The following is a 12,525-nucleotide window of genomic DNA, read 5'->3' as shown; positions in this document are numbered from 1 at the left end:
CATGTCATGGAAATGGGAAAAGCTGAAAGACGACCCGTGGGAATCTGTAAGATGGGAGATGGAGTAGAACTAGAAAAAGTAAAAAAAGGAAAAGGACTTGGGAGTGACAATGGAAGAAAACAATCAACCGGTAAGCCATATTGATAGAATTTTCAGAGACGTATAATTTGCTAAGAAATATTGGATTAGCATTTCACTATATGGACAAAGAAATGATGAAGAAATTGATAAGTACTAAAATAAGACCTAGATTGGAATATGCAGGAGTTGTGTGGACACATAAGGAAATTGGAGAGACTACAAAAAATGGCTACAAGAATGGTTCCAGAATTTAAAGGGATGACATATGAGGAGAGACTAAAAGCTATGGATCTACCAACCCTGGAACAGAGAAGAGAGAGAGGGGATCTGATACAAGTTTATAAATTGATTAATGGAATGGATCAAGTGGATAATGAGAAACTAATCCTGAGAGAAGAATATGACATTAGAAGCACAAGATCGCATAATAAGAAACTGAGGAAGGGAAGATGTCTGAGAGATGTTAAAAAATTTAGTTTCCCGCAAAGATGTGTTGAGACTTGGAACAGTTTGAGTGAGGAAATGATGTCAGCAAAAAGTGTACATAATTTTAAAGAAAAATTGGATAAGTGTAGATATGGAGACGGGGCCACACGAGCATAAAGCCCAGGCCCTGTAAAACTACAACTAGGTAAATACACACACACACACACACACGCCTGCATGCCCCAACCTGTTCGGTTTGATCTCTCTCTCTCTCTCTCTCTCTCTCTCAGAAGAGTTACCTTCTACCATTTTATTATAATCGAAGATAATGAAAAAATGAACATGAAAGAATGATAATATGTTATTCACTTTGCTTAACAAATTTAGCGTGTGTCCTTTCGCTCTTATCAGGGTGCTTTCGACCCGGTGGGTCGCTGGGGTTGCCAAATGTCGCCCTCAGAATGGAAGAATAGCTTAGTTACCCCTAAATATAAAGAGCTGGTGGCAACACTACTGGTGGAAAAAGAAGCCAGATACTTCCACTCGCCATCTGACTTGAGAAACCATGCGTGGAGCTCAAACATGAGGCACGAAAATTCTTGATTACGAGAACGATCAGTGTCGCTACGGACACACTGATGTAATCATTCATATACGATCGCCGGAATATAAGGGTTAAGTAGTGATTTGTAAGCCCTTACAATGCCACCTAAGTGCTGTGCCCCTGCGATAACTTCCTCTAATGAGCCCAAGAGGAAGAGGAAGATGATGACCATCAGTGGATAAGTGTTACGTATCGTATGAGAGGGGGAGAGAGCAAGAGAAAGAGAGTAAATGTATAATTACTGTTTAAGGTTTTACAATTAAATAGATTTAAGTAAAATATTGTATATGTAAAGTATAAATACTGTTTACATATCTTAAACATTCTGGTACCCACATACATATAAACGAAAATTCCTAGGTGGGGGGGAAGAATCCTACTTCCCAGTTTTTCACCTATAGCGGGAGGTTCTGGTATCCACTAACCGCGATAAACGAGGGATCACTGTATTCTATCAGATGATGTCCCTCCCGAGGATAAGGGACAGTAGGGATTTCAGCCCTTACTCATAATATCCACAAAAAAAAAAAAAAAAAAAAAAAAAAAAAAAAACACGGTAAGGATTTCACTTGTGTTCAGTGGGAAACGCGGGAAGAGACTGATTGTTGTGGTGGCTGTGCGGCGTGGTGGCACTACAGTATGGTGTAAACAAAACACGAGCAGATACCGTATCTGTGAAATTTCTTACTGTAAATAGAATCGAGGATAGTAATTACCAAACACCGTAACTGTGAATTTACCGGATAACGAAGTACCATATAAGGAGGACTTACTGTACATGTTTACATCTTACAAGTCACAACAGGATAAGTATGTAGGCTACAAGCAAAGATCAAAACTTTTTAAATGCAAAATATTGGCTTCTAATAATGATCTAAATGAATGTGAGTCTTCAAATATAAGGTGTAAATCCTTAACTTCATATTCTGAGCTTAAATCCACTCATTTATCTTTTAATTTTATTTTCAATTCAGTGTCTGCAAAAACCTATGAGCCATCAAATGATGATGTAATTACTAATCACAGCATCAATGACATCACTGGAAAAAAAGTAATATTTTATATGGTTACCAAGAATGAATATCAAATGCAGCTGAGGACCCTGGCAGCATAACTTTTTATAAAGATTCTTCAATTGACATCTGCCTGATCAATAAAGATTTTTGCTGCATCAATTTCTTTGAATTTGTACACTGTTCTGAGACAAATGCAATAAGTTCATCACACTTTCTTACCATGGCATCTATTTATTCTATTAACATCTTTTTCTGTGTTAACCACATCATTTTCATAATAATCACTATTATCACCTTGATGAAGAACCATTTCAGCTATTTCACCATCAGTAATAGAATGAACAACTGGAGCATCATTATCAGTATAAAAACGTCATCAATACCATCTTCTTCTAGCTTACTGGCATATTTTTACGTACGTTTTCACATATGCAAGGAGATTTTGACATCTTTTTCTGATTTGATACTCATTCACAAGCGTGTCTTTAATTCTGCGCTCACATGCATTGGCAATTGCATACACTGCATCCTTCATGGTATATTTCTTTTGGAAGCCTCCCACACCCACACATCTGTTTACTGCTGCCAGCATGTCATTATAAAAACCATCTTTAGATTTAGTTTTCAAAGATCTGAGAATACCTTAGTAACATGGCTCAATCAATGTCACATTTTGGAGAAAGTACATGGCATAAACAATTTTTTTTTCTAATTACAAGCTCTGGTGGAGAATGAGCAGAATACTTGTCCATGAATAGTAAAACTTTGTAGTTGGAATTGAGTCCTTGTTCCCTGTAACTGATATGACCCACTGGCACAAAATATCTATCAAACCAATAAATTTCTGGCTGTCATGATCAATAGACACCTTGTCACCACAAAGTCTTAAAACATTTAATTGCTCCAGCAGCCTGACTTTTTTGAAGCATTGTTAAGACAAATAATTCCTTTTTCTTTTTACTACTGTCCATAGGGGTGTCTGCAGGTCTTTTTAACATTTTCAAAATGTAGTATAGCAGCAAACATGTAGATAGTAATGGAGGCATGAAAATGTTGACATAAAGGCTGCTGACAGAGAGCTGGCACCGACCTAATTTGGCTGGCAGGTGGTGTCACGTTCAGCAACTAAGGGCCCAATACATGTCTTAAAACAGTTGTAGATTGCCCAGAACATGAGTTCTTTCCAGTAGCTGACGGCCTGACACATGTCATGAAGTAGCTCGGGATCTATCCGAGCTCTTTTCAGAAGTAGACAACCTAACATGAGTCTCAAAACAGTTGTACATCACTTCTGGAATTTTTCATTTGTGACATTTGCCTATCTCACTTGGAAAACATTCAGAATAAAGAGATGTTAAAAATTCATGAGATTGGATTAATGATTATGTACCTATACTGTTAAATCAATGTCTAATTTGAAATCTTGGTTTACTGAATATTCAAATGAATATCTACAAGACAACATAAATACAATTAAGACGATGATGACAGAGTTGAATGTATTATCATACTACAGCAAATATTTTCATATACAATTTTAAAAATGTCCAAGAAATTTACCCGAATTTCCAAGAGATTCCTTATGATACTCTCAATTGTACTATCATTGTGGGAAATTTCCAGGGGAACCTCATCCATGACGTAGCTGATGATCTACAAAAAAAATTAAATGAGATTAGAAAAATTAATAAAAATAAAAGCAAGTTGCATAAAAGAATAGGTGCTTTTTGTGATAAACTATAATAAACAAGTAAAGGAATAAATATGTGAGAAATAATAGTTGAGAACATATGCAAGCAGAGAAAACCAGAATAGGGGAAAGGAGGACAAAATTTTGTATTAATCATTCATACCTTTCTCCGATAAACTCTGGAACTCCCTACTTGCTACTGTGTTTCCATCTTCCTACACTTGAAATCATTTAAAAGGGAGGTTTCAAAACATTTAGCACTCTTCTTTTGACTAACTCTCAGACCTGCTCAGGACTGACAGACAAGTGTGCATTTTTGTTTACTCTTTTTGTTGCCCTTAGCCAGTTTTCCCCTTTACATAAAAAAAATAATAAAATTTAATCAATCAATCAATCAATCAATCAATTTCTCTCTCTCTCTCTCTCTCTCTCTCTCTCTCTCTCTCTCTCTCTCTCTCTCTCTCTCTCTCTCTCTTATCAAAGATTTCCTCCTGCTACTAATTTCCTTCTTTTTTTTTCTCTTACCTCTTCAATATCATCTTCTGAATGACTGACAGGAATTGAAGTTGTGGTAGGTTGTGGGCTAACTGGGGGAGTGGGGAATGTTGGGTGTGTCCCCTGGCTCTGAGTTAAGTGGGAGTTGGAGAGAATCTGTATAGGAGATGGTGATTCCTGGTATGACAGTGGTGAGAGAATTTGTGGTGACCCTTGGTAATAGGGTGCGGCTTTGTTTTCCTGGTACTGAATGTTCTGCGATAGCCCCTGGTGGAAGGATAAGGCTTGGTTGTCCTCCTGTTGGTGGTAGAGTAAAGGCTGGCAGTCATGGTATTTTTGGTATTGTGAGGCTTGGCTTTCTTGATACTGAGGGCTGTTGATGGGTAAGGCATTCTGGTAACCCAGTGGAGATTCTGCACTGTAGCCATATGACACACTGGTCATGTCATCTTCAACCTGATATATTAACAGTGAATTACAATCAATCCTCCACAGTGATAATCCCACACCATTGCATAATTGTCACAAAAAACAAAAAAGAAAAAGAAAAAGACAATATAAAGAAGAAAGAAGAAAAGAGGAGAGAAGTAAAAATAAAGAATAAATGGAGATGGATAAAGTAAAGAGAATAACAAGGTCATTTATATCTTACTATCAGATGTCCAGGATCAGTAAACCAGAGAAAACAAAAACATAAAGATCCAGAGATAAAGCCATAAACTACCTGGGAAAGTAGCCTCAGGCAAAAAGGGGGATTAACAGTAATGACACAGGCAGAGGAAGAATGCAGAAAAAGTGAAAGTAAAGTTGGTCAAGAGGCATGAAGCACCAGAAAAAAAGAAAACAGTAGCCTATAGATAGATACTAATGTTCATTTAATGACTGCCATCAAACTGTCCCCATACACTGACTGGTGTTCTGTAACAACTACAATGCCCGTGGGAGGATCCTATACGTTAATGAGAAACGTAAATGATTGATAAGGAAAATGTTTTGAAAATTAAAATTTTTGAGTGAATTAGGCAGTCTCAAAATTATTGTATATATATATATATAAATCAACAGAGAGAATAATTCAATAATGCATAATGCAGTCAAGAAAAATTGAGAGAGGAGTAGGATGTTTACCTAATAATTTACATTTACTATGATAAGCTTTTGGTGTCTGGTGTGCAAAGATTTACTTAATTATGGAACATTTTTGGTAATGGATATAATGCTATCATATGAGTTTTTTTTACTGAATGCCAATTCTACTCATTTAATATTATCTGGTTTTATGAATTTGATATTGATTGTGTTTTTACATGATGATTACATTAGATGATTATTATGCTGATGAGATATTATAAAGCCACACAAAGTAACTTCAAATAAATTGTACAAGATTGCAAGCACAGAACTTTGATAGTAATGATAAGTAAATAATTAGCAGTATAATCAAAATATGAAAAATTTTTGAGCTTCTATTAGCCTTGTTATACCATGCAATATCTCAGTTTACGACATAATAGTACTGCTTGATATCAATAATGAATAAACATCATCCTGAAAATGCAATAACAGTGGTCATGACAATTACAACAATGATAATGATTATAATGCAATTAAGTAACTATCTGACATAATACGACATAATAGTACTGTTTGATATCAATAATGAATAAACATCATCCTGAAAATGCAATAACAGTGGTCATGACAATTACAACAATGATAATGATTATAATGCAATTAAGTAACTATCTGATGTCTATGCAGGGAAGGGTAACCAAACAAAACATCCACAAAACCATCTAAATCTCCTCACTCATTTTCACACCTCTCTATACATTTAGGTATTTGTTATTTGAAGCATTTATTCACATAATCCTAAACTCTCTCTCTCTCTCTCTCTCTCTCTCTCTCAAAATAATAATAATAATAATAATAATAATAATAATAATAATAATAATAATGATAATACAGTGGAACCTCAGTTGCAGAACACCTCCCTTTTAGAACAAATCATTTGCCAAACAAAATTTCAAGCTCAAAAATTGCCTCAGTTGTTGTACTTACTGTAACTCAGTTGGTGAAAAATCCATGGAAAATAGATTAATCCATACAGTCTGTAATCCCAGGGCCTGTGTTTGAGAGAGCAACTCAGCACTCACCCCTCACTTCCTGCAGCACGTACCCTTTACCAAACACTTTTTGTGTGCCTCTCAGGTGGAATAAACAAAGGATCATCATTGTTATAGTAACAGTATCCAACTGACAGAAAGACAGCATGTTCTGATCTTCTTGACTATGTTTATCATGCATCACTAGCTGTCTTGGAATAGGTGAGGTTCCTCTGTGCTGCAATCAGCAGTGAGGATAAATATGGTGTTCAAAGCAACCATCTCGCGGAATCTTGTGATTCCTGAGACTCACTATAACAGCAAAGCATCTTGGAAATAATACTGCTGTTATATGAATAAAAATATGAATAAACTGCCATATGAATAAAAACAAAATAAGTAAAAGTTTGTTACAAATATGGAACACTAAAGAGAATGATTTCAAAATGCTTTGTTGGTATGGTAATATGGGGATCACAAGATTCCATGAGATGTTTGTTTTGCCACCATATTTGTCATAATAGCTGATTGCAACACAGAGGTGTCTCACCTATTCAGGAAAACTAGCGATGCATGATAAACATTGTCAGGAAGATATGCATATAATGTCTTGCTATCAGATTTTTTTTTTTAAGCTTTGGCCTATAGCACGTGTAGGTCTACTTGAAGAGTTTTTTTGGAGGTACTGTTCAGTTTTCACCCATTAGTGGTGCAGGCAATTTTATCTATAGTGGTACCCATATTAGGGTCCATATCACCACCCAAGCGTATCTTTGATGTAACCACCTAGAAACTGGGTATCATGGTGCCATGTAGGTAACTTTAAACCACTTGACAAATGGCAAAGTTTCAAGGTGGTACATGGTGGGATTCGAACCTACATGTGGACGTCTGTCTGATCCCACGCTCATCATCTTACCCACTATTCCAGCTGAGAAGCACACAAAAGCGTTTGATACAGGCTATATGCAGCAAGGACCCAGGGTACATGCAAAGTTGTTCTCTCAAGTGCAGGTCTGGGTCCAAGAACAGAATAATCTACTTAACATTGACTCCTAAGAAGAAAATGGTTTCCATTTTCAAACATTTGGGTTTATGAACGGCCTTCAGGAATTAATTAAGTTCGGCAACCGATATTCCCCAGTAACAAAAATAATAATAATAATAATAATAATAATAATAATAATAATAATAATAATAATAATAATAATAATAATAATAATGTTTTCTCTATACATAATAATAATTAGAAGTCATGTATAATAATACCTGGTATGAGTCAATTTTATCTATAGTGGTACCCATATTAGGGTCCATATCACCACCCAAGCGTATCTTTGATGTAACCACCTAGAAACTGGGTATCATGGTGCCATGTAGGTAACTTTAAACCACTTGACAAATGGCAAAGTTTCAAGGTGGTACATGGTGGGATTCGAACCTACATGTGGACGTCTGTCTGATCCCACGCTCATCATCTTACCCACTATTCCAGCTGAGAAGCACACAAAAGCGTTTGATACAGGCTATATGTAGCAAGGACCCAGGGTACATGCCAAAGTTGTTCTCTCAAGTGCAGGTCTGGATCCAAGAACAGAATAATCTACTTAACATTGACTCCTAAGAAGAAAATGGTTTCCATTTTCAAACATTTGGGTTTATGAACGGCCTTCAGGAATTAATTAAGTTCGGCAACCGATATTCCCCAGTAACAAAAATAATAATAATAATAATAATAATAATAATAATAATAATGTTTTCTCTATACATAATAATAATTAGTAATCATGTATAATAATACCTGGTATGAGTCATCAGATAAACTAATTCTATGATAAATTTTCTCAAGTACTCCATTCCATGAACTATTTTATCATATATCAACAAATTCTACCCATCATTTTCTTTTTCTCAATTTTCATATGAGTAGCTGGCTGCAACAAGGGCAAAGCATCAACCACCATGAAATGCAGTTAAAAATGTATTTGAATTTTTTTTATTTCCCTCACATCTTAGAAATAACATTAATGTGACAATTTCTATTGTGTGTATAGCTAACATTCATTAACCCTTTCCTTCCGGCAATCGTATATATACGATTGCATCAATGCGTCTGTAGCGACGGCGATCATACCCGTAATCAAGAATTTTCGCACCTCAATTTTGAGCTCCAAGCGTGGTTTCTCGAGTCAAATGGTGAGTGGAAGTGTCTGGTATGTTTCCACATGTAGTGTTGTCACTAGCTCTGGAAATTTAGTGGTAACTTAGCTATTTTCCCTTTCTCCGGGCGACCCGCCAGGTGGAAAGCACCATGATCAAGTGCGAAGAGACACCCTGATAAGAGCGAAGGATCTCAGATCATAACTCACCATGGAGCATGACAGAACATATGTATTTAGCAGTGCTTCTGAGTTTGAAGACAGTGACAGTGAATATTTAGAAGAAGAAACTGAAGAAAGCAGACATTAGTGAGGACTCGGAAAGTGAAAAAAAAAAATTACCTATCATTCTTTCATGTCATTTTTTTTCATTATCTTCGATTTTATAATAAAATGGTAGAAGGTAACTTGTCAGAGAGAGAGAGAGAGAGAGAGAGAGAGAGAGAGAGAGAGAGAGAGAGAGTGTGTGTGCGTGCGGTGTCATCGCTCTCCAGGATGTTTCTGGAAGACGGATCACACAGCGGGAGGAGGAATCCTTGATAAGGCATAAACTGAACTTTCAGAGGTCACATCGAGCTACAAAGTACATCATTGTATTCAGAATAACAAAGAGAAAATAATTATTAGTATTCAAACAGTTTTCTGACAATTTCTAGGTTTACCATTTTTAGCCGTCATAGCAAACGGGAAAATAGTTTAAGCACCGGAAGGAAAGGGTTAATCATAACAATATAATGATATTTGTAAAACGTTGGAAAATATACAATAGAATATTGTATACTTTTAACACCAAATATTCCTTGCTTTGTAAAATCACTAATATTTTTTTCTTCTCAATCTCACATTTGCTCTTCACTACAAAATTAACAACAAATACTAATAACAATAAATATACTAACTGAGGTACAGGAGGCAGGGCTGTATTCTCCAAGGCTTTGGATGAAAGTATTGTCACTCAGTGCATCAAGCTGACTACTTCCATGCCACTGGTTGAGAGCATACAAAACATAGAAGGAAAGAAGATTAGCTAAACTACATAGACAAAAGCCAAGACAGCCAGCCAAGAATATTATTAGAATAAATGAAAGAAATAAATAATATATAGAGAGTGAGGATTAGAGCTATTGATTGAGAAAATACCACCATACTTTTGATGATAATTGTTAGATGTTAGTTGCAGACTCCATGCAAATGATTATCTTTAATTATATGTTTATTACCAAAATGTGTTTGAGGGTCTAATACATGCTACAAAAGTACTATACTACTCACCTTATCCAAAGCACCAGTGGGAGAAGAGCCAGGATAGCCTCCCTCCTGTACCACATGCTGGGGAACCAAGAACTGATAACAAAATAAATATGAGTTACTAATACAATAGAGTTGGGAAATAAAGCTGATGAAGAGTAAATCATAAAAAATGGCATGGAGGCTAAAGACAGTATGTAATACATGGACATTAACTGATGCATCAAATCAATACTTTATCAATTGACAAAGAATTATTATGTGACTAAATGAAATTAATCTACAGTCAAGATCAAAGGTTGAAAAATGCATCACACTCACTTGTCTAGTGTTTTTTCCTTCAATCCCAAGTCCTCTGATCTGATAATTGATCTATCAATAATCAGATTTTTGTAAGGACATTGTTAGATCATAAGACTTGAGACTGAAGCAAAACACAAAACTATAGAAATGAGTGCAGAAGGTAACTTGAACTCTGACAACAATTGTATGATTAATAAAATAGCAGGTAGTCATAAATAATGTTTAGTGACAGGTGCTAACTGACATACTCATAAAACTCTTCCATTAACATACCACTTGGAAACTATATTATGATAGTATTTGCCTGCAACATTGAGCATTACAGATATAAAACACTTTTTTATCTATATTTTTGACAAGCTTACACAGGGAAATAGCTGATCACTTCCACTTCATAAAAGGATAGCTAGGAAACATATGGAGGGAAACAGCAAACCTAAGTAACAAGATCTATACCATAGTCAAATCAGCAATTAATAGTGCATTATATCTACTAAATCCACATGATGATTCTGATTGGAATCTTAAAGCACAAGTAGCACGCCATGACGCACAAATAGCACGTATGATGACAGCTACAGAGGTGTCCTATTTACATTCTGTTTTAGTTGCTGCCAAGTGAACCAATATTCTGTCTTGGGTCAAGCTAAAGACTCCATATACAGTGAAACCAGTTTTTCATGGTTCAATTATCATTGGTTCTCTTTTAAAAGTTTATTTTCACTGGAACCATATCCTTTCTACAACACAGGAGAGAGAGAGAGAGAGAGAGAGAGAGAGAGAGAGAGAGAGAGAGAGAGAGAGAGAGAGAGAGAGAGAGATTGACTGATTGAAATAAAACATCACAAAGCAAATGCCACATTAAATGATGCCTTTTGTATAGTCAACACTCTGTTATTTTCTTTCTCTTGACCCTGTAAAGTGTCCAATAGGTATACATCAGTCCATTCGGTATGCACTTGGTATTTAAAAACATCTCCATGAGATATGACACTTTGGCATTAAAATTTGGTCTCATTTTTAAGCTTAACCATTATGCCTTCATGTCAACAGATATCAACAGTTGGGTTTGTTATGGCTAAAGAGATCCAGCAACAAATATAAGTGAAGATATTAAAAAAACAGTTTTCTTATGAAAATCAAAGGGTTGCAACTTTTTTGTGTGTTTAAATGACTAATTTTCTAATTGAATTTTTTATCTTTTTTTCTATTTGTAGGTTCATTTTGTCATGCAATGCATAAGAAAAATACATCAAGACTGCCTAGAAGTAAAAGATAATGGCTGAGGTTGGTGCATACCTATTAGACTGATCCCAAATATCAAAGCCCAATAAGTATCCATTTCATCAAACTGCTGCCAAAGTAATAAACCACATTGTATGACATTCCAAGGCCATCTCTACTATAGGGATGAATTTGAGTCACTTTCCTCTGAAACTGTCAGAGCACCATTCAATTTAACTTACCCAAAGAAAGGTCCAGAATGTACACAGTGCGTGGTGCCCAAAATGTACACGCATCCTTATTGAGTACCACGCACTGCATATTCATTGGTGTTCATCTTTCCAAAGACCTTGAATTCAACACTTGCATAGATTCCAACTGCTCTAAAGCCAACCGAACACTGGGGTTCTTGAGGATGAGTGACACTGATCCACGGCACAAACAATGAACATTTTCATAACATACACAAGCAAGCATACCAAAAATATTATACTAACAGACATATACAAACTCATATTATCCACACACCACAAAGGACTTGAAGAGACTTCCTCATTGTATTTTAGACAACAGTACAATAGACACATTCTCTAAACAAATATACAATCATTTATCACAACAATACCTCAACACCAACAGACACACTTGATTCACTTCCCTCCGTTCCACACTTGGATCCCTTTCCTCGCCACCAACCAACCAAAAATATGTGTGTTATGCACTAAATGTAGTGCCCTGCACATTATAAGTCAGAACCAGAATTAACTCTTAAGTTACTTATAGCATGTATGTCTAGTAACTATTTGGCAAAAAATTTTTTTTTGCCCTAGAAGAAGGAATGTTTCTTTAATATTTCTAGGCATTTTCATGGTGATTTTTGTATGTATCATTTACAAGGTTAAACCTTTCATTTAATAACATACCAAAAGTCATGTATATGTAACACACATGATAAACCAGAGAAATCACTGTTGTAGACGTTGTCTCAATGATACTTATATAGTTTACTAGAGCAAAGAATAAAGTATATCATATGTAGAGAGGATCCACTCCGCTATTATAGTGTTTGAGTTAAAAGGCAAGAGTACCTATTGGACCACCTGCATATGTACTGGACACAAACAATGAATAACAATATTTACAAACACTTTGTACCACATAAAACTGCACAAAA

The 12,525-nt window shown here is 35.6% G+C and overlaps 1 protein-coding gene across 1 annotated transcript in view; it reads right to left on the bottom strand.

The window, feature by feature from the left end:
* The window catches only part of LOC123518339 (transcription factor SPT20 homolog), a 50,276-nt gene that overhangs the window by 23,936 nt on the left and 13,815 nt on the right, over positions 1–12,525 (bottom strand). Inside the window, exons 6-9 of the mRNA XM_045279102.1 lie at positions 9,849–9,920; positions 9,476–9,562; positions 4,343–4,768; positions 3,688–3,780 (exon numbers count right to left, since the gene is read on the bottom strand). Of these exons, the coding sequence (XP_045135037.1) occupies positions 3,688–3,780; positions 4,343–4,768; positions 9,476–9,562; positions 9,849–9,920 (678 nt within the window). The remainder of the gene's footprint in view (positions 1–3,687; positions 3,781–4,342; positions 4,769–9,475; positions 9,563–9,848; positions 9,921–12,525) is intronic.

The sequence above is a fragment of the Portunus trituberculatus genome, chromosome 43 (assembly GCF_017591435.1).
Source record: "Portunus trituberculatus isolate SZX2019 chromosome 43, ASM1759143v1, whole genome shotgun sequence".
NCBI lineage: Eukaryota > Metazoa > Arthropoda > Malacostraca > Decapoda > Portunidae > Portunus > Portunus trituberculatus.
Note: the sequence above shows the minus strand (reverse complement) of the source record. Positions and strands in the feature narration are given on the sequence as shown.